This window comes from Prionailurus bengalensis, chromosome B3, assembly GCF_016509475.1.
Source record: "Prionailurus bengalensis isolate Pbe53 chromosome B3, Fcat_Pben_1.1_paternal_pri, whole genome shotgun sequence".
NCBI classification, from domain to species: Eukaryota; Metazoa; Chordata; class Mammalia; order Carnivora; family Felidae; genus Prionailurus; species Prionailurus bengalensis.
The window spans coordinates 147,333,504-147,359,303 of NC_057355.1; the positions used below are offsets into that span (position 1 = coordinate 147,333,504).

Genomic DNA, 25,800 nt, shown 5'->3' on the forward strand with positions numbered 1-25,800 from the left:
GGAGGCAGCGCGTGGTCTGTGTGTTGCTGGCAGCCTGGTGGCTCCTGGGCGGGGGGGGGGGGGGGTGGGGGGGGGTGGGGGTGGGGGGGCGCAGCCCAGGTGGGCTGGATGTGCAAGAAGCCCAAGACAGGTTTGTGAGAGGGGTGGACGGGGCTTCCCGGAGACTTTGTCTCGTGTCCTTTTCCGGCCGGAGCCGCGCGGCCTGCTCGTAGGCCTCTGGCGACGCGTTCCCCCCCCCCCCCCCCCCCGGGGACCCTGGCCCACTTCCCAGGTCACCGCCGGGGCTGCGCCGCCTGCCGTCCCGCGCAGGTGGTCTGGCGCGGCTGGAGCTGGCCTCGGCTCGGCTTCCTGGTGACAGGCCCCTTGTCCTTTCTGTCCTCTGCTCGAATCCCACTCTGTCTTCAGCACCGCCTGGCCAGCTGTGTCCGCGGCAGCCCCCGCCCCGCCCGGGAGGGCCGCTCCCACGCACACACCCCCTTCTGACTCCCAGGTCTGTACCTCTGCGGCACGTGTCACACTTGCACTCTTGTTACGCTTTCTTCTCTTCGCTTTTTTGGTCGTTTTTCTCCTAGGAAACCGATCAAGATTCATTTGCCTGCCTTTATTAGTGTCTCCTGTCCACTGGTCTGTTACTGGCTTGTACTGCCTTTGAGGGGAAAGCCGCCCCCTCCCCGCCGCCCTGGCCCCAGCGAGACAGCCACAGGGGACGACAGCCACAGGGGACGGCCTCGCCTCTGCCCCGCCCCCCCGGGGCCCTCGGACGCTTCTGTCTTCTGGCCTCTGCAGCGATTTTGAGAAGTTGGGGAGAAGCCTGCTCGAGGTTCCTCGTGGGGAAGGAGTTCTCTCTGGTTGCTTGGAAGGGCTTCCTGTGGTTTTGGTGCGCACGGCGCGAATCCGCGGTCAGCGTCACTGCTGCCCCTCTCCTTGTCCCGGATCGGGCCAGCCTGCACGTTACCGCCCTGCCACCCGGCCCCTGACGCAGTCGTCGCAGATGCAGCACGCTCCTGCGGGACGGACCCCTGCTGCCCTCTCGGTGGGGAGGGGAGCAGTCCTGGGGCACCTGGGCTTCCTTGGTGGAGGCTTCCCTAGGGACGCCTCACGGCACAAACGGAGCAGTGCCTGTGGGGGTCCTAGTCCGGCAGCCTGGGGTCCATCCCGCCCGGGCCTCACCGCCCAGGTCCCACCTCCTACCGCCATGATGCCAGAGGTGGGGGGCCGTTTCAGCACGAATCTGGGGGGAAACAAAATTTAGCGTGTGGCACGCACTGCCCCCCCGGGGTTTTGGGGGGACGCCCGCAGCCGTGCACTCTCCCGCTCCCCGACACAGGCCTCCTGCGGGCGGCCTCGCGGCTCCTTATCTGCCTCGACCTGGGGCCCAGCAGAGCCCGGCGTGGGGGGTGCGGTGCCGGGGCTCCGTGCTGTGTGCTGGCAGGGGCTCCAGGGGGGAGCGCCCACTCGGCCTGGGGCTCTGCCGGGCCACCCCTGGTGTAAGGCGTCAGAGGTGCCGGGGCCACAGAAGCTCCTTCGCCTCACGACTCCCACCCACCCGCCGCCCCTCGGGGTCCCACGCCACCCTTCACCTCTGGGAGGTCGGGCTGCCCCGGGCGCACTGTTGTCATTAGACGAGCTGGAAGCACTCCATGCCCAGCAGGGCTGGTTCTGCCGCTCCACTGAGCCTGCCCGTGGGGGGGACAGCCTGTGGCACAGCGCCCTGCCGTCAGCGTGGGTCCCGCTCCTCTTGGCCTTCGTGGACACCCATCGCTCAGGGCGGTACTGTCCAACATGGGGCACTTGCTGTCCCCAGAGAGAAGGTTCCAGCTGCTTTCTGGGTTAGCCTGGGGACGTGCCTGGGGCGGGCCTGGCTGGGGGGGGGTGAGCCCCTGGGGGAGCCAGAGGAGCTGGAAAGCGAGGCCGCCCCCTTCCAGGCTCGCCACTGAGTGTGCTCACACCCTCCCTGCCCTTGTCAGGGAGGGGCAGGAAGCGGGTGGATTTTGGCCAGAGAAAGGCTGGCGCTTGACCCTGTCTGGACAGACCCTAGGGCCGGCAGCTGGCCGAGTATCACCTGCCTGGAGCAGGGCCACCCAGGACCATCATTGTGTCCCTGAAGTCCAGCCTGCAGGCCACTCTGGAGGGACACAGGGTTCGACCGAGGTGCCCTGGGGGCTCCCCAGCCCGCCGTCCCCACCCCATTGCCGGATGGCGTCCTTCTGTTCCCAGGCGCTGGCCGGGGCCGCCTCTGCTAAAGTAAAGGCCTCAGCAGGCGGGAGGGAGAGCGCTGGGCAGGGCCTCGCCTGCCGGAGACCATGTGGGGCTCCCCTCATGCCTGAGGCTGCTGGGCTGGAGGATGAGGGGCCGAGGGTGACCTCTGGGGCATTTGGGTCACCCAGGTGGAGGACACTGGCCCAGGAGACCTCCCCGTGGCTGGTCCCAGAGCAGGCATTGGCCAACAGCCAATGCCCTTGTGTAACATGGTTGTATTGCTGGCTGGCTGGAGTTTCGGGGTCCCAGGCCCCCTTGACGCTCTCCCTGACAGACACGCAGTGCTCTCTGCGAGTGCCCGGCTCCTCCCTGTGGGTGGCCACGCTGGCCTCTGACAGCAACACCTCGCTCGGGGACCGGCTCCTTCGCCCCTTCGTCCTGCGCCCTGGCCCCACCATGGGCAGGCTGGCTGGGCTGGGGCCCGAAGGTGGGCTCACGGTGACCCAGCTGCTCCTCCTCCGTCCCCCTTGCAGGGCTTCCCAGCTTCGGTGACAAAGGCCACTCTGGCCCCACCTGCCAGCCAGCAGAGACACTGAGACGGCACCTCTGACCTTGCCTCCGGATTAGCAGGAAGCAGCCGTGTCCAGATAAGGCTCGGACAGCAGAGAAAGCTGAGCCGGGCCAGTGAGAGCGAGCGGCCACCCTGGGCTGCCAGGGGCAGGTGACCTATGCTCAGGACGTGGGTGGAACAGGAGCCCTTAGCGCTTTGCGGAGCTTGCTCTTGTAAACTGGCCACGGCTCGCCGTTGCTGGCACGTTTCTACAGGAAGCACGTTGGGCCAAACGCTAGGCTCCAGGCCTCCACGTGCCCCAGCCTTGCCCCGAGACTAGGCCGTGGTCCGGCTGCGTAGACTTGCGGCCCTTTTGGAGCCCGCGTGGGGCAGGCTGGCCTTCCGCGTCCGCCCCGGCCCCGCTCCTGGGCTGGCTGCTCCCCGAGAGGTGGGCAGAGCGTGGGCGCCCCCGGCCAGCTGCCAGCACAGAGCCCCCGCTCCCACCAGGGCAGACACGCGACCGCACAGGCGGGTCGGCTCCTGAAGACAAAGGGCCCTTGGTTTTCCCTCCTGCCAAACGCAGCGTCAGCGCGTTCGGGACCCCGGAGGTGCGCCCCACGCGTGGCCGCGGTTTCAACCGTTCCCCCGGTGCCTGGAGGAAAACAGTAGAAGTCGGCCTCTGCTCAGAGGGCCACCCCGGTGCTGCTTGTTTTGCAGAAACCCATGAAGTGATCTCGTCCCTGCAGGCGCCGGGTGCCATCCAGAGGGCTGGGCCTGGCGGGGTCCCTGCTCGGCCGCCCTGGAGCAGTGAGCAGAGTTACCACGTGGCCCAGCAAACCGAGCTTTCCTGAGAGGGGCAGGGACTCCAGCCGAAGCCCGCCCAGCAGTCCGTCACGGGCGTCAGCCGCCACCTGGGGCAGGGTGGTGGTCCCCCCGACGGTGCTTGGAGGGCAGTGCTGTCTCACGCTTGGTCACAAGCCAGCGCCACTCACCTCACTCACCTCGTCCCTGGCATCTCATGTCCCCCGTCATCCCGGGCCGCAGGACACCACGGTCACGCGGCCTCCCTTGCGGCGTATCACTAGGATTGTCCTGTTACGGCCGGCCACAGTTGTTGACCCCTTCCTGTGCCTGGTTTGTAAGTTCACCCTTATCCCGGCTGTGTGTGGAGAGGAGAAGCGTGTGCGTGTGCGGGTCAGGACTGCCCGAGGATTCAGGGGGTCTCAGAGCGCGCCCCCCTCGGATAAGGGGGGACTCCTCCGAATGTTCACGGCACTACTCACAGTTGCCAGAAGGCGTGGACGACCCGCGCATCCATCGGTGGATGGTGCACAAACAAGACGTGCAGAGAGGGTTATCCTGCCCACGGAGGAACGTGGATGTAGCACGGACGAGTCTGGAAAAGGCTGTCGGTGGAGAACCAGGCGCTGCGGCCGCCTGTTGTGTGGTTCCCTTTCTGTGAACCGTCCCAGCAGGGGGACCCTCAGGGGAGAGCAGACTGCTGGCCGCCAGGGGCTGGGGGAGGCCATGGGGGTGACGGCCGAGGGGCAGGGCTTTCTCTGCAGGCTGACGAGAATGTTCTGGAATTGGAGGCGGCGGCTGCTCAACGCTCTGCATGTACTAAGCGCCACCGACTCAAACACTTTAAAACGGTGATTCTGAGAGCGATTCTAAGACACGGGGCTCGGGTGGTCGTAGATTCGAGACCAGCAGCAGGTGGGCCCGTGTGACGCGCGGTCTGCCTGGACCCCGGCTGCCAGCGGGGGTGGGGGAGCCAGGCTCACGGCTCAGGAGCGGTGGCGGGCGGTGGGCTGCGGCGTGTGGCAGACGGCCGGGCGTGTGGACGTCTCGGGGGACAGCCCGCCACTCCTGGGGGCCGCTCACTGGGGGCTGAGGGTCTTCTGCCCTGACTCATTTCACAAATCCAAGGTGCACACGGGAGGTGTCCCTCGCGGTGGGGGGTGAGAAGTACGAACTGCTGTGCCCTCGGGGCTCCGGGCAGCAAGGGGTGAGCAGAGCCCCGGAAGGTTCTGGAGCCTGAGGTCATTGGGGTCGTGGGCCTGCACTTCTGTGGGTCGCCTCTTCGTGGCCATCGCCCCCGTTCTGTGGATTGTTTGTCTCTTTGTTGTGTTTCTGTGAGAGGCTTTGTTCCCGGGACTTTGGCCCTTTGTGTGCTAGCAGCTGTCTTCCCGCATCTGTGGTCCATCTCTGACCTCTCTGTGCTGGCGTCCGCATTTCCCATCTCAGGAAGAGTTGGGGTCTTGCGCTTTCCTCCACGCGGCTTGGTGTCCCTGGCTCTCGTCTTCATGGGCGAGGAGCTGCCTGTGTGCGCGGGGTGCTGTTCTGGTTCCTGGGGCCAGTCCGGACGGTGGGAAGCGAACGTTTCCCAGCCCCGAGGGCCCTCGGTGAGGGGAGAAGAGGCAGTGACACGGCAGGGCCCTGGTCGCCGCCCGGGGCAGGGGGTGGGGTGGCGGGGGTCACAAGGCGGCTGAGCGCAGGCCGGCTCGGATCCTGGGCCGGCAGTGCAGGAAGTCTCGCTCGACGCTGCCCGTCGGACCTGCCCAGAGGCCGGACGGGGGCAGGCACCAGGCTCTGGCAGCGAGGCATCTCCATACCAGCGGGCACCAGCAGGACCGCACGGGGCCACGGGGCAGATGCAGAGGAGGACAGAACGGAGGGCACCCAGGAGATGGAGAGAGGGCAGGGGCAGGAGGCCGGGCTTCACCCCTGGGTGGTCTGGAGGACACAGGCCACACATTGGAGAGAGGCTGCATTTTGGGAACTTTCCATCTTAGCGGGAAGGGTACAGAAGACCAGAGTGGGCACAGGTGCTGGTGTGCCCCCTCCTGAGGCCCGGCAGAGCCAAGGAGGGCTGGAGCCTCAGGAGGAGCCCTGGGAGGAGGACCAGGGCCACCGGGTCAACCAGTAGTGGGAGGGTGGAGCCGAGGCACAGACGCCCAGGGCAGAGGCTGGAGCCTGGTGGCCTCCTGGTCCCTGCTCTAGATTCTAGCAGCCACCGGCCTCCAGGCCCAGCAGAGCAAGGGAGAGTGGGTGGGCGGGGGGCAGAACTCAACAGTGGCACATGCCTGCGTCTGTGAAATGAGGATGGGAGGGTCTGGTGAAAGAACATTCCAGAACGTTCCGCCGTGGCTGCCGGAACTCCATGGCAGACGCAGAAGGCTCAGCACGAGGGGCCAGACGAAGCTGAGAAGAACTGGAGACTGGAGCTGAAACAGGTGGAAACAGACAAAAAAGAAACTGGAGGCCCCTTGCAGGAGCCCCGGTACCCCAGGAGCAGGCACAGCCTGTGGAGAAGACGGGGGTCTTGGCGCTCCTCCCGGCAGGATCGGTCATCTGGGCCCCTCCCCCGGCCATGCAGGCGCTGAGCTGCGGGCAGGGCCCATGTGGGGACGCGGCCCCTGACATGTTGGCCCCTCTGCTCTGAGGGGTCAGTGTGTTCTCCACGCACTGTCTGCCCAGAGTCTGCAGCCAGTGAGTGAGTGGGTGAGCGAGCGAGCGAGCGAGCAAGTGAGTGTGGCACATGGGTGTCCCCACTCTCTGGACGGGCCCGGGGGTCACGTGGCATTGTGGAGCCCTGTTTGTGGGAGAACCCTGCTGGCGAAAGTTTTTGACCGAACGTTAAAAACCAGAAACCCGTGCCCTGTTGGGGGAACGTGATTGGTGTAGCCTGGGGGTCACAGCGGGGGGTGCTGAGCACAGAGCCCCCAGCAGCCGCCGCTCCCGGCTGGGTGTCCCGAAGGAACTGGAAACAGCATGATGATGCACAGTAGCTGGGCCACGGAAGCGGCCCGTGTCCATCATGGGGTGAGTGAATAAACAAGCCTTAGAGATGGAGGAGATTCTGGCCCTGCTCACACGTGGGTGAGCTGCGAGGACACTGCACTGAGGGACAAGCCAGTCCTAGAGGACACAGATTCCACTCCTGCGAGGTCCCTAGAGGAGTCGGGTCCATACGGACACAGAGCAGGACAGAGGGGGGTGGTGGTGAGCGTTGAACGGGAACAGAGTTTCCGGTTGGGGACGATGGAAAGTTCTAGAGACGGACGGTGGTGATGGATGTGTGACAGTGAGAACGTGCTTAATGCCTCCCAACTGCACAATTAAAAATGGTAAATTTTATGTTACATATGTTTTACTTCAATAAAGGGAACTGGACATTGCCAAACTCCCCCAAAATAATGCTGTAGCGATTAACGCTCACAGAGGGACGGGTCGGGACTTGAAACCGTGGTGTCGACCAGCTCTGACCCTCAGTGTCCGGCTGGACTCAGCTGGAGACCCAGAGGGGAGCCCACGAGACGTGACAGGTCTGCCTGCAGACTGAGGTGTGGTCTCCAAAGCCCCAGGCCAACCAGACCCCCCACAGGTGGGGACTGACCTTCCTCTGTCCCTTGACCTCCTGGAGCCCGAGGGACCCCCGTGGTGCCCCACTCAGACCCCACCTTTGGAGAACTGTCCCCACGCAGCTGCTTGTGAGTAATTTGGTTAGTGGCACACACACCTCCTAGGCCACTGCATCTGCACGGGCTCCCGTCTCTGGTTTGTGTCACACGTGAGGATGTGTGTGTGTGGGGGGGGGGGGGGTCCCTCTTCCCTGTGCTGCTCCCAGCTCTGTCTCCCCCCCTCGGGGCTTTTCCTCCAGCTTGGAATTGAGGTCCTGGGGGGCGGGGGTGCAGGTGCTGGCCCAGCAATGGGGAGCAGTGGGGCCGGCGCGTGGGTCCCAAAGGTCAGGACTGGGGGAGGGGCGGGTGGGCGTCCTCCCAGCCACCACAAGACGCTCTCCGGTGGAGGTGGAAAGGCCTTGCAGGCCTCGCGTGTATAAAATTTCTGCGAAATCAGGTTTCTGTGAAGTTTCTGTAGTTTCACTTATTCTGCAACTCACTGAAACCAGGGGGCCTCGGGATCTTGTCCCCCGCCTCGGGTCACCGCCCTGAGGGAACGGTGTTGGCCCCTGTCACCTGCCCTCCCCAGGGCACCTTCCCTGACCCCAGGGCAGAGCGCCTGACCCTGCCCCCCCTTTCCAGTCCCGGCCATGCGTGTTCTGGCCTGTGGGGCCATGTTGAGAGGCCCAGGGGGAGGCCCCTGCACCCCACTCTCGCTTTCACAGGGTGCTCTGCTCCCCGCCCTGGCCTCCCTGCCAGCCTTCTGTCCCGGGGTCCCATGGCTCAGTCCACACTCACCTGGATCCCGCACTTGACTTGGTCCCCGCCCTCCAGGTCCTGTGCCCTTGCCAGTACAGGTCACCTCGAGTGGTCGTGGCCCACCCCCCCGCCCCGAGTCCCCTCTCCTGTGCAACCATGTCGCTTCCACCCTCGCCCCCAACTGCTGTCCCCTCTCACCTGCCGGTACCTTCCTCTTCCAGACGCTGGCCCTCACGACCCAGGTGTCCATCCTCCGCCCGGCACCCAGGCCGGCCCTTCTGTTCGTGGCCTGGGCGTGGGGGGGCTCCCTGCGGCAGCCAGGAGGCCTGCCCTCCTTCCAGGGGCTCCGTCCTGTTGACCCCCTGACCCCCCACGAAGACCACTGACCGTAGAACACTCGGACGCCGTAGCGCCCGGAGCTGGTGCAGAGACAGAGGCCCAGGGGCAGGGGGCCTGGCGCCTGCTCCAGCCCAATTACAGCCCGGCCCAGGCGTCCAGTTGTCCTGGGTCAGGGGAGCCTCTGCCGACTGCCTTGGCTGGCTGCCCTGTGGGTGGGCTCTTCCCTCACGGCGGGAACCAGAGACCCTGAGGAGCGAAGTGTGTGTTCAGGGCCTCGTACGCAGAGACACGGACTCCCCCTTGCCAGGAGCACGGGCGTCTCACGTTAACCGCCCCCCGCACACACACACCTAGGATGACCTTACCCGGGGCCAGTCCGGCTACCTTGGAGAGAGAGGAGGAAACCGTTGTTGGGCACACACCCACGCTTGAACAAACGCAAGGAGGTCCCCGGGAGGTCCACTTGCATGAGGGAGGCCCCAGGGCCGGGCTGGAGCCGGGGAGGGGGCCGGGGATGGCTGGTGGGCCCCAGCGGCACGTCCGTGGTGGGGTCGCAGGAAACAGGGGCTGCCCTCCCCAACCCCTCGCGGATGTGGTGCGCGTGGGATGGTGGGGTCCAGAACCCCGTGTTGCTGCCCCCACGCCAGCGTCGCTCCCGAGCACTGACACCCCCACTCGGAGTGCAGATGTTGGGGACCTAGTGAGCGTCCCGTCACGGGCATGTGGAGAACAGCGTGAGTCTAAGACAGACAGAAAAATGGAGGTCGCAAAGAGCCAGCGTCATGAGATAGAAACAAGGGTGACTTCACGAAGCCGGAGGCCCACTGCGGGGAAAGGCCGAGAACGTGGCCAGCCTTTGGCATAAGGGGGGAAGAGTCGGAGAACGCACATACAGACGTGGTGGGGAGGAGCTGGCAGGGAGACGTCAGGGGTGCGGCAGACAACGCCGATTAATACGAAACCTGAGAGGGCAGTTGGTGAGACTATGACTGAGAAACTGACTTCGTGAAAGAGAAAACGTGAATTAACTACAGTTTAGTCAAGTTGCGTTAAAACCTCCTGTTCCCTAAACAGCATCGGATGGTTTTATTGGTGAATTTCACCAACTCTTTAGGAAGTAAGTCCTGTCTCCTACAAAGTGCTGCAGAGACTGGAAAGGCGTCCACTTTATAAGGGCAGTAGGACCCTGAAAACAGGAGTTCTGTAATGTTGATTGGTCCAAGATCAGCGTCCAGGGTCCGTGTCGAAATGCCTGCAGTAACAGCTGGAAAATAAAAGCAGCGTTAGTCACGAGAACAAGGGGTGTCTGTCTAGGAATCAAGTGGACGCGGGCCTTGAAGGCACGTGGCACTTGCCCCAGGACAGGAAGCACCTGGGTGAAGGGTGCACAGACTCCACTGCCCAGACAGAAGTCAGCACACGAGGACCCAGGCAGGGAAAGACCCCTGCGAGCTAAGCCTACGGTTTACGTGGAACAGACCGGTGGCTTCAGGCAAGAGTGAAGGGTGTCCGCGTTGGCGGCATACCTTCCTTCCTCAGCAGACGGGTGTTTGTTTAAATAGGCTGTACTAATTAATACTGTGAATTTGGCGCAAGTACAGACGGATGAGCGCAGAATCACCCTTGGGACCACGGCAGGCTTCGGAGAGGGCCCGGGCGTCCGTAAGGACAGGACGAGCCCTTGAACTAGGGGACCACCGGCTCTGCACACACAGCACGGCCCGGGGCGCCCGAATGCCCTGGGCGTCAAAGCAGGAGGAGCGGTTGGGAGGAGGGGGCCAGGCTCAAAGAACAGAGCGCGAGAGTGTGCCCCGAGGCCTGAACCAGGAGACACGTTTATTACGTAAGCACGCGGGAAACACCTTCGCGTGACCGCCTGCGGCCAGGAGATGGTATCTGCCGTGAATGCCTCCAGAGTAGATGAGTCCTGGGCGGTAAGAAGACACCGCACGAGAGGGATGGGCGGAGGGCACGGACGGGCTGCAGGCCGTGCTCGTGGCCATGGGCATCTCCCGGCAGCAAGCGCAAGGGGGAAACACAGACCCAGACGGAAAGACTGCTGCTTCGGGGTGTTGGTGAGCGTCCCGAGCCGCACTGCCTCCCCCTCGAATCACACGTCGAATCCCTGACTCCAGAAGCACCTCGGGGGCGAGTGTGGTCGGAGCCTTGCAGAGGTGGTAAGTTGAGACGGTGAGACCGTTCGTCAGGACGTTTGGGAAACACGAGGCCGTTAGGCGGGTCCTAGCGCAGCACAGCCACGGACACGTGTGCAAAGGGAGGGGGTGTGAGGGCCACCGCCCGCGAGCCGAGGACAGAGGCCTGGGACGGACCCTTGTTCCAGGTGCGGTCCTGCCGACGTCCTGGTCTTGGACTTCCCGCCTCTGGAAGCCGCCTGGGTCCTGGTGGCCGTCCCGGGCCCCCGAGTGTGTGTGCGGGTCAGCACCCCCCTGGGCCAGTAGGATGCACGTTAGTCCCGTAACCTGGGAGCCCTGGGCAGAGCCCGGACCACGCGGCCCCCTGCATGTGGCTGCCCCTCGGAGCACGTGTGGACCAGAGCGTGTTGTGTGTCTGCAGGCACCCGGAGAGGGTGCACAGGCCACGTACTCGCGTGGTACGGGAGCACGCGTTTATCAGGTGGTCCAGCGCTGCCGCAGTCCGAGAGAAACCAGGTGTGGGGTGGAGAGGACACGTCACAGACACGTAGGCCGTGTGACGTGCGCCGTGCCACCTCAGAAACCATGCCCTGCCGCGCGCGCGTGTGTGTGTGTGTGTGGTGACAACAGTGTGCCTGGCAGTCTGGCACCATCGGGGAACCAGAAACTGAGCCTCCCCACCCCCACCCCCCACCCCCACCTGGGGTAGCCCCGCAGGTGTCTGTGGTCCAGGGACGGCACGTCGCGTCCATGTCTGGGTCAGGGTGGCTGCCTGGGCCCGGACACCGCGGCCTGGAGAAGGAACGAGCAAGGGGGGAGCCACACGTCACCCCTGCTCAGGTTCCACCACCTGGCTGTTCAGGGGCCTCACCCGGCTGCCTGCCAGGCAGGACTGTGGCCTCTGGGGGGAAAGGGTGGGAGGGGGCCAGTTGGGGGACGGCTGGCCGACTCCTGGAAGGAGACCCCCCCCCATGGTGGCTCCCACAAAGGGGAAGGAGGGCGGGGCGGGGAAGCACATGGCGGGCACACGGCGGGTGCCTGTGGTTCTGGCCGCGATCTCTTTAAAAAGATCTGAAGTCAATGCAGAGGGGTTATTGATTTCCGGCGTGGGATGGGTGTTAGTGATGTCACTGCGGTGCTTCTGGAAGCCCCACGCTTCTGTGTCTCAGAAAGCCAGACAGCGCTCCTCCGGGGTTGGCTGTGCAGTGGGCTTTCCAGTCCCGAGCAGACGCCATCCCAGAGGGAGGAGAGGGCAGGCGGGGGGCCGGTGTCCCTCGGATGGGATGCCGGGTTTTCGCCCGTTGGGGGCACGGTGGGCGTACTGACAGCGCGACCTCCTTTTCTGTCACTGCTGAGGCTGCTGCGTTGCAGGGCGTCTGACACAGTAACAGCCCCAGCTTAGTGATGAATCATCGTTGGTGGGGTGTTTTCAGCAGATTTGCTCATGATTTCCTTGCGGGCCTGGTGTTATGCAATGAATCTCGTCCTTGGCTATAATCTATAACCCAGCCCTCGGGCCTTTCTCTCCGAACCCATCTTGTATAAAAACAAGTAATGTTTCTTCCATCTGGCTCAGTGTCTGTATGCAAATGACTCCTTGTATGGTTTTCATGTTGCTTGCACAAGTTGCATCAGCTCAAACGTATCTTAGAATTTAAAAAAAAGAAAGAAAGAAAAAAGAGGGAAATCCAAATGGCTTGTGATCGTCCTGCCCATCCGGAAGGCGTAACTCTGGAAGCAAGCCGGCCAGCGGCAGTGTGGACGGACCCTCCGCCCGGCCACGAGTCGCCTGCAGAGGCTTCGAGAAGAGACACCCTTCCCTTCCCACAGAAAGCCCGAGGCTCTGTTCGTGGCCTCTCGAGGGGTCCCTGTGACGAGGACACGTCAGAGTGGGGTGCCACTGTACTCCCCAGACACAGTCGTCTCCGTCCCAGCTGTGGAAAGCAGATGCTGGGCCCACCCCGGCCCCTGCCCGGTCTAACCAGTTGTCTAGAAACAGGCGTCGTGAAAAGCCCCGAGGAGCTCGAGACCCAAAGAGGGGCTGTGTGGGCGTTTCAGATAACTCGTTTATTCGCAGCAGGACCCAGATAAGGCCTCCCTTGGGTCTTGTGACATCTTTTAATTTTTGAAAACTTACTGTTTACGACTTACAGTGAAGCTCAGCCTGCCGCCGTGTTTGTCCACAGCTTTGAGGTCCCTGTTACCCCCTCAACCGGGCTCAGGACACTGGACAGTCCACCCAGAACCACCCCTGCAGCAGGGGTGGTGCAGGGACCTTGTTGGTTTTCATTTCCATCTTTTCATGGGCTGCTTTACTGTCTGTATGTCTTTTTTGCTGAAGCATCTGCAAATCTTTTGCCTGTTTTTTAATTGGATTCTTTATTTTCCTACTGTTGAGTTTTGAGGGTTCTTTATATATTGTGGATTAAACCCTTGGTCAGGTATGCAATGTGCAAGTATTTTCTGCCAGTCCTAGCCCCTTGCCATTTTTCACAAAATTTTGGTGAAGTCTAGCACAGTGGACTTCCTGTGTCTGTCCTGTACCTCCCTGCCTCTGCCCTGCGAGCAGCGTGCAAGTCCCTGCGGATCTGGACAGCCCTCACCTTCCTCGGTTCTCCTCTTCAGAGTCCTTTTTTTTTTTTTTAAATGTTTGTTTATTTTTGAGAAAGAGAGAGAGAGAGAGAGAGAGAGGGAGGGAGGGAGAGGGAGACACAGAATCCGAAGCAGGCTCCAGGTTCTGAGCTGCCAGCACAGAGCCAGACCCAGGGCTCAAAGTCAAGAACCTCCAGATCACGACCCGAGCCGAAGTTGGATACCCAACCGACGGAGCCACCCGGGAGCCCCTAGAGTCCTTTTGATTCCCCTAGTTCCTTTGCCATTCTGCGTGAACTTAAAAGCCAGCTTACTGGTAGCTACCAAAGAGTGGTGCTGGGATTTCACGGGTGCTAAGCCTGCAGGTCTAGTCTGGGGAACACTGATGCCCCATGCAGTGGCTCAGGTCCACTTGCTGAACCTTGGCTGGCCCCTTTCATTAGCTGGCACGTCCCACGCTGGTCTTGTTACGTTCGGGTGTTTCCTTTTTGTTTTTGGAGTTCCTACAAATGGCAGTTTTAGGAAACTGACTTTCAGTTGTTCATTGCCAGTATGTAGAAATGGGACTATTTATCTGTTGAGCTTGTATCATATGATCTTGCTAGTGAGCTCATTAGTTTGGGGGCTTCCACATTTTCCCACATTCCTTGGGCTATTCTGCATAAACTCTTGTGTTATGCAAACAAGAGCTGTGTTTTTCCTTTTCTTGCCTTATTGCATAGGCAGGCCTTCAGCTCTGTGCTGTGCTGCAGGGGACAGCCTACCCCCGGTGAGGAGGAGGCCTGCCTCTCGGTCTCAGGTGCTGGCCCGTCCTGCCGCCAGCACGACATTGGCCACTCAGCATGTTCCCGTCTGCCCCTAGTTCGCCAAGAGTTTTGATCACAAATGGGATTGAATTTTGTCAATTTTTAAAATTCAGTTGAGGAGATTTTATGGTTTTTCTTATTTAGCCTGTTGACAGGGTTAATTACACTGATTGGTTATAAATGTTGATAAGCCTTGCCTTCCTGGAACAGACCCAGGTAGTCGTGACATGTTATACTCATTTCTTTCCATACACGATGAGTTCAGCGTGCTAATATTTTGTTGAAGATCTTTACGTCTGTGTTCATAAAGGAATAATGGTTTATAGGTTTCTTTTTTTGTATGTTTTTGTCTGGTGTTGGTATCAGGATAATTGCTGACCTCATAAAATGAGTTGAGAAGTATTCCTTCCTCTTCTCTTTTCTGGAAGATGCTACATGCAATTGGTGTTGTTTCATCTTTTGGTGTCTGGTTAAATCCACCTGGAGTTTTCTTTTTCAGGAGGTGTTTTGCTCTTCAGTTTCTCTAATGGATTAGGCTGTTGGGATGATCTGTTCATGGTCCGCGGCAGTTTGTAGGTTCGGGGTCGCGTCGCACACTGTTACGTATCGTTACATCGTGTGCAAGCCCCCAGACTTCCCGCTGTCTACCGGGGTCCTTGTCCCTGACACCCTGTGACCTTCTTTCATTTCTGGTATTGATGGTTCTGTCCTCTTTTTTCTTTGTTAGGCTAGGGGTTTTATCAGTTCCGTTGCTCTTCCCAAAGAACCAGCTTTTTGTTTTGTTTTATCCTTTACTCTATGTTTTATTTCCGTATTGTTTTTCTGTCTTCAATTTCTTGTTACTGCTTTTGTCTCCTTACTTCCTTGCCCGCTCGCTCTGGGTTCCGTTGGCTCCTTTCCCAAGATCTTGAGGTGGAGCCCAGCCTGGGCACTTGAGGCCTTTCTCACTGCCCAGTGTGAGCGAGCACAGGAGTGGCTGTAGCTGCCTCCCAGGGGTCTCCGCTCCCATCTCACTCACGACCCCCACAAGGTACTTCTGGTCTCCTCTGAGCTTTCCTCCTGGGTCCGAGCACTGCCCGCTGTCCCCGGTGGTTGGCGTTTCCAGCCACCTGTCTACTGTTGATTTCTTTTTGTCTGTTTGGGTTTTTTGTTTTGGTTTTAAGTAGACTCCACGGCCAACGTGGGGCTCGAACTCACCACCTTGAGATCAAGAGTCTCGTGCTCCACCGATCAAGGTGGCCAGGTGCCCCTTTACTATTGATTTCTAGCTGAGTCTGTTGGTCAGAGAACACACTTTACGTGACTTCTGTTCTTTAAAGATGAAGCAATGTCAGTTGTACGCGACATCTTGGCAGTCTGTTTCCTGCAGACTCAGAGCTGTCGGCCGGGCAGAGCAGGCTGGGCTTCCCCAGGGCGCACGCGTGTCCAGGGGCGTCAGGGACACATCGCAGCCTGGAGCCCTCCTGCTGCCGAGTCACCTGCCTCGCTGCCGGGGGAGGCCCTCACATCTGTCTCCTGGCCCCTGTGGGCTCAGTGGAGTGCAGTGCCGTCACCATCATCCGCCACGTGGCCCTGAGTGCCGCGTTGTGACAGGCTGGCGTTCGGCCCGGGATGGGAGTGGGTGGCGTGTGCCGGTCTTAGCTTATCAGAGACGTGACTGCTGTTGAGAGGAGAGTTTACTGTCCTTCACCAGCCCCTGGAAACAGGAGGCAGCAGGTCCTGGGGGCTGGCCCTGGGTGTTTAGGGCAGAGGGACATTAGGTTGGTGTTGAGGGTTGGTTAAGGAGGGGTTCAGAGTATGGGCTGTGGATTCAGGGGAGATGGAAGCGGTTCTGGCCAGGAGTTGGCCCCGTAATTAGAGGATGTCAGCTAGATTAATACAGAATCTAATGAAACACACAACAGCAGGGTCCTTCTTCATTTCATGCCCACAGTGGCAGTGGGGTCTCAGCTCCATGCCCAGGACCATGGTGGCTATCTCTGCCCCGTGGGTGGTTGGCAAGTGCTCAGGGAGCCCACGGAACTTTCCAAGGCCACACCGTTGACCACACGCACGCCTATATCCAGACCTGAACCCACCTGCCTCGCACGGTCGCTGCCTGCTGTCCAGATGTAGAAATGTGAGCAGGAAGAGTCTCCGAAGTCAGCAGATGGCCGCACCCGTCGTCCTGGCCACGGCCGCACCTGTCCTGCCTCTTGGGGTTAGACACACGCTTCGGGGACTGAGTGACGACTCAGCTGGGCACGGACAGAGTGCCTTTCCCAAATAGGGCCCGTGGGGTTCCGGCACAGGTGTCTGGGACTCGGCCCGGCTCCCCGAGCTGTGTGGCCGGCTGCGGCAGCCCTGGCTGGTGGCGCTCCTGGGTGTGGTGCTGTCGCGTCAGCAGCCCACTGGCCTCCGGGCGGGAAACCGGGCCGGGGCTTCAAGGAGCTGTGGAGAGAGGTCCCGCTGAGTTCCGTGATGCCCACCCCGCCCCCGCCTCCGCCCCCGCCCCCGCCCCCGCCCCTCCCCGCAGCCCCGCTCCCCTGCCTGGACCCCCTGGTGGTGTTGTTCTGGGCAGGCCCCAATGCCTCCCAGGAGGAAAGGCTGCGTGGACGGGGTCCTGTAATGTCAGGTGGGCGAGGCACACGCCGCAGCAACAGCAGAAGAAAGGGACCCCACTGACGGCGGGGCACAGTGTGGGCGTGCCCCCAGGCCACCCGGGCCCCGCCCTCGCCCCCTCCCCACTTCCCAGTCCCCTGCTCTGGGGGTGGGAGGGTGAGTGGGGAAAGGGAGGGTTCCGGAAGCTCAGGGCCGCGGCCGGCAGGAGGCCTGGGGCGAGGGCGGGGTGGAGACGAGGGGGCGGGGCCGGGGGCGGGGCCTGCGGAGGCTGGAAGCTGGGACTGCAGGTGGGCGGCCGGTACCTGGGGGGGCTTCTCTGGTCTGCGCGCCCTTCCCGGGCTGCCCTGCCCCCAGACGTGCACCGAGCGCCCCCACAAGCAGGAGACCCGCCCACTGCGACCCTCCGGAGCAAGGGGATGCCCAGTGGCACCCACCACCTGCAGGGAGCCTTGAGGGTGGCCCTGGGCCTAGCTGAGTTCCCTGGGGAGATGCGAGGGCCACATCTGGGGCTGGAGCTGCCCAGGGCAGGCCTTCCTAGGGCTCGAGGGGCTGTGGGAGGGCGCTGGCCCTGCTGAGCAGCCCTTTGGCCCCTGCAGGTTGTGCAGCCTGACCTTGAAGAAGCTGGTGGTGTTCACGGAGCTGGAGAAGGAGCTGGTCTCGGTGGTGATTGCCGTCAAGATGCAGGTGAGGGCAGTCCACCCAGGGTGCCTGTGCCGTCCAGGAGATGGGGGCACAGCCACACCGCCAGCTCTCTGCCCCGGGTGCTTGACCTGGAGGAGGGTCCTGGCGCTCTGGCACGGTTGGACCCCACACAACCAGGGTGCAGTCCTGTCCGCGTGAAGGGCTGGCGGCTGGGGAGTGTGGAGGGACGCAAGCGTGTGTGTGCAGGTCACTTGCACAAGGGCCTTCCCAGAACAGAATTGTGCCACACACACCTTCGCATGTGCGCCCAGTGCCCGCTGGCCCTTCTCTGCCAACCTCTGACCCGGGGCTGGTCTAGCTGTGCCCGCCTCTTGTCCTCAGGCCCCTCTCTGTCCCTCTGATCCTCACGGGATCTTGCCTTGAAACAAATCACTCTTCCAGGAGGACCTGACCTGGGCCCCCACCCTGGGGGGCAGCGACCCTCAGCACTGCCTTCACCCAGCCGCCAGCCGCCCTGAAGGAGGTGCCGTGTGTGCTTCCTTGACCCCTTCAGGGACACCAGTTCCTCGTCCACTCCCGAGTCAGGAGGGCTCTCAGCCCCCTGCTGCTCATATGGTGCCTCCCGTGGCCCTTTGCGGACGTGTCCCCCCTATGGATGGGGTCCTCCCTGTAGGCACCTCTCTCCCCCAGTGGCCGTGCTCACAGGCAGCTGCGTGTGCTGGCTCCTCCTTCGAGTGGCCCCCTCAGCTGTGCCTGTCCTGTTAGGGCCCCAGACCGTCAGACGCCCCACGGGACGGATCGCCTGCTGCACCCCCATCCCAGGCTGCCAGAGCCCACATTCACGGACCCCGTGAGCTCAGGCGACAGGGGTGCTGGTCCGCGTGCTCCATAGCTCCGTGTGGGCTGGGAACAGCCAACGCCATGTGGTCCACAGGCCGTCCACCCGGACCCACAGCTGTGCCCAGGACCCCTCCCTCTCCGTCACTCCCGTCAGCTCACACGTCTGTTGTTTTTGTCCTGGACCCACACCCGCTGCTGCCCTCAGCTGCTTCTCTGCACCCTCGTCTTGGTCAGACGCCACAGGAGCCCCTACCCCCCGTAGCCGCAGTTCTCTTTTGTGGCTCTGAACCCACCTGCCCTTGGTGCCCCGCAGACGTGGGGCCACACCATGTCCGTCCCGTGGCTTCCTGCAATCAGCATTCAGCCTCCCGGTCTGTCCATGTTGGGACAGCTGTTTAAAAAAATTTTGGCGGGGGAGGGGGGCACCTGGGTGGCTCAGTCAGTTGAGCATCTGACTTCAGCTCAGGTCATGGTCTCCTGGTTCGTGGGTTAGAGCCCCATGTCAGGCTCTGCGCTGACATTTCAGAGCCTGGAGCCTGCTTTAGATTCTGTGTCTCCCTCTCTCTCTGCTCTTCCCCTACTCATGCTCTGTCTCTGTCTCTCTCTCAAACATAAATAAACATTTAAAAATAAATGAACTGTTAAAAAAAATTAAAGAAAACAATTTTTTTAATGTTCATTTGAGAGAGAGAGAGAGAGAGAGAGAGAGGGAGGGAGGCACAGAATCCAAAGCCGGCTCCAGGCTCCAAGCTGTTGGCACAGAGCCCGACATGGGGCTTGAACTCACAAACCGTGAGATCACGACTCGAGCCGAAGTTGCTCGCTTAACCAGCTGAGCCACCAGGCGCCCCTAGGACAGTCACTTTTAAAACAGTACTGTGAGAAACATCTTTCATGCCTTTGGGGTTTATTTTGGTAGAGGACTTGAGGTAAAGACCTGTATGTTTTGTGCAAATGACTTATTTTCTTACCACAGGTATTTAGTGAGTAGTTTTTCCTAGCGACCTGAGAGCTCATTATACGCCGAGTTTGTGTTTTGTGCATCTCTCTGTGCGTTTTCGGTTGTGCTTCTAGACTTCTCATCTGGTCCCAGTGGCGGCGCTGCCGTGAGTTAATTATCACACCTTGTACACATTGTGCTTTCTGGGGAGGCAGTCACCCCTCAGAAACGCTTGGCGTCTCACACACCTGAACAGGTGCCGTCCGTTTACCCCCTGACCCCGCTGCGGCATTTTGGTAGTCACACGAGGTGTGGCAGGGACCATTCTTGGTCAGCTACAGGAGGACTTGGAGGGTCAAGGACGTGGACGTTTTTAAGGCTCTTGAGAAGTCTCCCCAGGTGCCTTTGGGAATCCCGTGAGCTTGTGCCTTCCCCCCTCCGACCTGTGGCTTTTCATCCCGATGTTTTCGGGGAGCCGACGTGACGTCCTTAGCCAGTTTCTCTTGTGAGTGAGAAGCTGTCCTGTTGTGTCCCAGGGCTCCAAACGGATCCTGCGGTCCCACGAGATCGTGCTGCCCCCCAGTGGACAAGTGGAGACTGACCTGGCGCTGACCTTCTCCCTGCAGGTGGGCCTGTCCTCCCCTCGGGCTCAGCCAGAGCCTTAGAAGATGCGTGTGCTTTGTTAGATCGAGCTTTCCCTCCTGTTCCTGCCGTGAAGAGAACGTAGTGAGGCCTAGACTCACCCTCAAAAGGCCGTTTGGGGGGCCCCCGGCTGGATCAGTCGGTGGAGGTTGTGCGTTCGAGCCCCACGCTGGGTGTAGAGATTCCTTAGATGAAGAAAGAAAAACGTTTTAAAAAGACTATTTTGTTCCGGTGTTTAGAAGAGGTGGGGGGAACGTATGGACCCTCAGTGCTGCAAGTTCAGACCCCCGTGAAGTATGCTGGGTTTGGTGCGACCGCGGCACGGGCCCCCCCAGCGAGAACCAGAACCCCTGCCCTGGCGCCTCCCCCCCCACCGAGGGCCGGCCTGCACAGCTGCTCTCCTGCCTTCCTCTATCTCTGGGGGGTTGTCTTAAGGGGGTGCTGCTGTCCTGTTAACACACTCGCTTTAAAGTTGAATACCGTGTGGGCGTCAGCTCACGTCCCATTGAAAACCTCTCCTGGTGAGTGTGTCGCAGAGGGCTGTGGTTGAGCGAGGCCGGCGAGAACCCCGCTGGCCCCTGCCTCCCGCCGGCCCCCCGGGCCTGCCTGGCTGTGCTCGTGACCCTAATTCTGACGCCACCACAGGACCTTCTGGGTTATGTGTTGAGTTTTTTCGAGGGCCAGTTTTATCAGAGAGCTGTTCACCCTCGTAAGTGCACGGCTCTGCGGTCTGGACAGCCGCGTGCAGGGGTGTGGCCTCTGCCCCTCGCACGTGAGCCCTGTTGTTGTCGCAGCCCCTGGCGTGCTCTGCACGGCAGCCTGGACCAGCACCACTCACGGGCCCACGCCCTCTGCAGTCTGCGCCGTGGGCAGCTGTGCTGGGTGGCCACCGCCCCGCTGATTGCCCAGAGACCCTGGCAGTCCGCTCACATCTGCCAGCGGCGGCTTTTTCCGTGTCCCCGACTGAGGCCCACGGTGGCCCAGCGCGGAGTGGCGGCTGGCACATAGGGCAGCCGTGACTTCCCTTCTCCGCAGTACCCTCATTTCTTGAAAAGAGAAGGCAACAAGCTCCAGATTATGCTGCAGCGGAGAAAGCGGTACAAAAACCGGACCATCTTGGGCTACAAGACGCTGGCGGCGGGCTCCATCGACATGGCCGAGGTGAGCGCGTCCCCGCTCAGCCGGCCGCCCCCCGCCCCGTGCGCCCCGACCCGACGGCCCGTGTGGCTGGGCTCTGCTGTGACGGCTGCTCTTCGGCCGAGGGTAGATCCTGGCCCAGCGGGGGTCCGTCCTGCGGCCTCCCGGAAGGAGTGTCCCTGCGGGGGCCGCCACCCCCGCTGCTCCCTCTCGGGACGGCCCGTTCCCTTCTGCCGGCACCGCCCGGGACGCTCTGGGTCAGGGGGTGACCCGAACGTCAGGAAGCTCCCTTGGAAACAAGCGCTGTTGGTCAGGATGGAACCCGACTGCCCGATGCCACCTTGTCCTGGGGGACCTGGCGTCCCAGGTGGGGCAGGTGTGGGGCTCAGGAGCCCGGGCCTCTGGGAGCTGTGGGGAGGGCCCTGGTGTCTCTTGTGCTGTGGGGCCTCCACCGTCATGGGGTGGCGGTCCGGGCTGTCCAGGCCACTTTGGTGCCCACACAGAGCTGTGCTGGTGCCCGCCTGGGGCAGGGCAGGGCGGGGCGCCACGTGTGAGTGGGTTGACCAGCCTGACCCCGTGCCCCTCGGCCCTTCTCATCTGGCCCGGGACCCCCACGCGGGGCTCGGACAGTGGCGGTACTGGGTTGAGGGACGGGTGTGGGGCGCAGGCTTTCACCTGGGCTGGTGCACGGGGTGCGCGGAGGCGGTGCCCCTCTCCCTGGTCTACTGGAAATTTCTCCCGACCGGAATGGCTCTAAGGACTCACCGGCCAGGTGGGCCAGCCTGGCGGGCGTTGGCTCTGCCGCACGAGACCCCCGGCCCACGCTGCTGGCCGGTCCTCCTTGGTCCCCCACAGACACAGGCCCCTGGACTTGGGTCTCCGGGGTTGGTGGCCCACAGCCATAGCCTCACACGCTGTTCGCTGCGGCCAAGCCCCTCCCCTCTCTGACAGCCTCCAGTCCCCAGTGGCAGAGCCTAGTGCCGACCCCCCCCCCCCCGTTCTTGGCCAGTGGCCTCCCGCGGCCCCCACACCCGTGTCCCGTGCCTCCCCTTGTCAGGCTGCCCCACGGTTGTGTCTCTTGCCTGCCGCGTGCCGTTGCTCACGTGCACCCGGAAGGTGGCGCTGCCCGGTGCGCTTTCTAGCGCCCAGCCCTGCCCCGCCCCCAGGTGATGCAGCACCCTTCCGAGGGCAGCCAGGTCCTGAGCCTCTGCAGCAGCGTCAAGGAGGCCTCCGTGAAGGTGGCCGAGATCTGGATCTTCTCCCTGTCCAGCCAGCCCATTGACCACGAGGACAGTGCCATGCAGGCTGGGCCCAAGGCCAAGTCCACAGGTGTGTCTGCCTTCCCGTCCTGCCGGGTTTGAGAAGCCGGGGCGGGGGGCTGAGAGGGTTTGTGGGTTTCCCTCTAGACTGCACCCTCACGACAACATCGTGCCTGCTCTGGGAATCTAGGCTGGGGGTCTCATCCCCACGCCCTATATACCCCGTGTCCCGCGTCCCATCCCCGCGCCCCACACCCCGTGTCCCGTGCGTCCCATCCCCACGCCCCGCATCCCGTGTCCCGCATCCCATCCCCGCGCCCCGCACCCCGTGTCCCGTGCGTCCCATCCCCACGCCCCGCATCCCGTGTCCCGCATCCCATCCCCGCGCCCCGCACCCCGTGTCCCGTGCGTCCCATCCCCGCACCCCGTGTCCCACGTCCCATCCCCGCACCCCGTGTCCCGTGCGTCCCATCCCCGCGCCCCGCACCCCGTGCTGCATGTCCCGTCCCCGCGCCCCACAGCTGCAAGCTCAGCAGGAGGTCACAGCGTTGGCCACGATGCCTTCCGGAGTCTGGCACAGATCCTGGCGTGGCTGTTGCCACCGTCATGATGGGGCCACTGTTCCCCTGAGATGTGGGAGGGCATGTGGGGGAGCCAGTCAGGCACGAGATCCAGGCTGAATTGTCTGAGGCCCACGGGGGCCGCTGTGGGAGCCGGGAGGTGCGGCCCTGCCCCCACCTGGAAGTGCCCGTGGGGGCTGCGGGTGCCCAGGGCCCGGTCCTCTGGCTGCTGCCTCATTGCCGGGACACCGGTCGGAATCTCAAGGCACTCCCTGTTCCATTTGCTCGTTCCGTAGATAACTACTCTGAGGAGGAGTATGAGAGCTTCTCCTCTGAGCAGGAGGCCAGTGACGATGCCGTGCAAGGGCAGGTAACCTGGGGCCTGGTGTGCGGGACGTGCGGCCACCTGGGAGATGTGGCCTCAGGGCTCCCCGCAGCCGCACAGCCCCCGGCAGACAGCCCTGGACCCTCCTGAGGCGCCCGCGTGCGGGAGGCACTGGGAGGGGAAGCAGAGGGGGGAGGGCAGTCCTCCCAGCCCGGGGCTCCGTGTCTCCCCAGGACTTGGACGAGGAGGACTTCGATGTGGGCAAGCCCAAGAAGCAGCGGCGATCGATAGTAAGAACGGCGTCCATGACCAGGGTCGGTGGAAACTGGTTTTACTAACACTGGGGCAGGGTGGGGGGGGGTCGGCGTTGGGGGGGCCCTGGGTGGGGGGTCGGGAGGTGAGGCGCCGTCCAGGTCCCCCTGATCTGGCTCTGCTGGCTTCCCCTGAGGCCCAGGCCACGACTCCAGGAGCCGCTGGCCATTGTTCTTTATTCTCTGGCAGGGGGTCCTAGAGCTCACCCCGGGGGGGCCAGTGGCTCCTGGCCCTGGGGGGGGCAGGGGAGGAGGCGGGGCTACCCCCGTCCTGCTCAGGCCACTCCAAGAGCAGAGGAACAGAGCTGGGAGGCTGTCCCTTTCCCTGAGTGAGGCCAGTCCCTTGTTTCTGTTCAGCCTCTGGGCCCGCCCAGCACAGAGGCCCTGGGGCCTGGGCAGGCCTGTAGGCGGGTGGGGGGAGTTCCAGGCGGAGGTGGAGGCCCATCACAGGACGCCCACCCCGGGAGAGCTCCCAGAGCCAAGCCGCTGCTGCATGTGGGCTGAGGCCCCCCAGCACGGTGGGTGGACACGGGGTAAAAGGCCACGGGGCACAAGCCCAGACACCTCCCCACCTCCTCTGGAGGCCCCGGCTGGGGGCACGGCAGCACCTGTGTGAGCCTCTGTTTACACTGGGTGTCCGTGCAGGGGAGCGTGGCTCCCCTTGAGGGTGGCTGAGGGCGGCTGCCTCAGTCATGGCCAGAGCTCGGACTCTGAGGCCCAGCGCAGCGCTGGGCGCACAGGGAGCTTGGGGTCTCTGCGGAGCCCTCGCTGCCCCCCCTGCCCAGCCCGTGCCCACCCCTGGGTCCTACAGGAGGGAGGTGGTGCCGTGGCAAGGGGCCAGCCACAGGAGGCCGAGGGAAGAGCCATAGGGACGGCACATGCCCTCCCCGCGCCCCTCCTGGGTCTGTTACTAAGTCCGGTGCGGCTGTGGTTCTTAATGCTTGCGAAGGGTCAGCGCCGTTGGCGGGCGAGAGCCGCGCTCGCGGGAGCCCGTACAGACTGTGCACCGGGCACCTCTCTCCTGCCGGCTGCCCCTGGCAGCCCGCTGTGTCCTTCGCGGGGAACCCACCCCCTTCGGTTCTGATTCTGTCCCACTTGCCTTGCAGCAACAAAACTTCAAGCAGAAGGTCGTTGCCTTGCTGCGGAGGTTTAAAGTGTCAGATGAGGTGAGTGAGATCCTGCCTGCCCCCCAGGCCCACGGTGGGGTGTCCTGATGAGGCGAGGGCTCTGGGGGCACCCGGGCCACATCCTGGCTCTGCCTCTGACCGTCCTGTGGCCCCCTGGGCTCCCGTGGTACCTCGGGGGTCGAGCAGCGGCTGCCTACGTGTCTCTCGAATCACAACCCAGGGAACAGACCAGGAGGGAGGCTGGACGCCATTCGGGCTGTGACCATGAGTTTCCTGTTGGTTCTAAGCCGACTGTATGTTTAGAGCAGCTTCAGGTATTTGCGGAGTTGAGCAGAGACTAGCTTCTGTGGGCCCCATCGCCACACACCCGCCCCCCACCACGGACGCGCCGTAGCACTGGAGCTCCCTCTCTCAGCTGTTTGCCACCCCAAGTGTGTGGTGATGGGTTTGCTCACTTTTATAACCAGAAGAAAAATGCTTTGGTTTTACCTTCCGTGTGGGCAGAGGAAAGCTAGTCCACAGGTTCTGGATCTGCCCGGGAGGGGTGGCAGGTAAGTGTCCCAGGTGTCACTGGCACACGTGGTTGTGACAGAACTGAGGGCGATGGCCACCCGTCCACACATGTGAAGCTCCGGGAGGTCAGCTGCTCTCCGACGCAGGCACTGGAATCGGGTTCTCCAGACCGCTCCACAGATTCGGGAGGGTCCCTGTCAAATCCCCAGCTGCCTGTTGGTAGATCAGCTAGTCCTAAAACTTACATGGAAACGCAAGGGACCCAGAACAAACAGAATAAGCGATCGTTAAAAAGAACAAAATTGAAGCAATGATGCTTTCTAATTTCAAAACTCAGGAAGAGGTATGGTAATCAAGACTGTATGATCAGCGAGACCGGAAGTGAATCCATTTAAATTTTTTTTAACATTTCTTTATTTTTGAGCGAGAGAAGGACAGAGCGTGAGTGGGGGAGGGGCAGAGAGAGAGAGGGAGACACAGAATCCGAAGCAGGCTCCAGGCTCCGAGCTGGCAGCACAGAGCCTGACGCGGGGCTCGAACTTACAGACCAGGAGATCGTGACCTGAGCCGAAGTCGGACGCTTAACTGACTGAGCTGCCCAGGCGCCCTGAATCCTTCTATTTGTGGTCAATTGATTTCTGGCAAGGATGCCAAGACCACCCGATGGGGGGGGAAATAGGCTTTTCGGCAAATAGCGATGGTACCGCTAGATTTCCAAGTGCTGAAGGGTGGAGCTGGACCCTTACCTCACACCGTGTACAAACACCAACTCAAAACGGACCAAAGACCTAAATATAAGAACTTACACTGTGGAAGTCTTAGGAGAAAACAGAGGAGAGGTCTTGGCGGTAGGACACAGAAGCACGGGAGCCAAAGAGAAAACCAGGGGTCAGACCCCGTCAAAACATAAAACTCACATGCTCCGAACAACCTTCCAGAAGATGAAATGGTGGCCATGAGATGGAAGGGTTTTACAAATCGTAGATCCCATAAGAGACCAGTACCCAGAAGATGGAAAACGTACAACCCCAAATACGAAGACGACGCGGGTAAGAAATTAATCGTCCAGCGTAACAGCTGGTCAGAGGGTCTGACGAGACGT

At 62.0% G+C, this 25,800-nt stretch overlaps 1 protein-coding gene across 1 annotated transcript in view; it reads left to right on the forward strand.

Moving 5' to 3' along the window:
- PACS2 (phosphofurin acidic cluster sorting protein 2) overlaps positions 1-25,800 on the forward strand; it is a 55,386-nt gene that overhangs the window by 11,853 nt on the left and 17,733 nt on the right. The window contains 7 exon segments of the mRNA XM_043557127.1: positions 16,999-17,086; positions 19,361-19,450; positions 20,502-20,627; positions 21,770-21,932; positions 22,719-22,792; positions 22,981-23,061; positions 24,165-24,224. Coding sequence (XP_043413062.1) covers positions 16,999-17,086; positions 19,361-19,450; positions 20,502-20,627; positions 21,770-21,932; positions 22,719-22,792; positions 22,981-23,061; positions 24,165-24,224 — 682 coding nt within the window.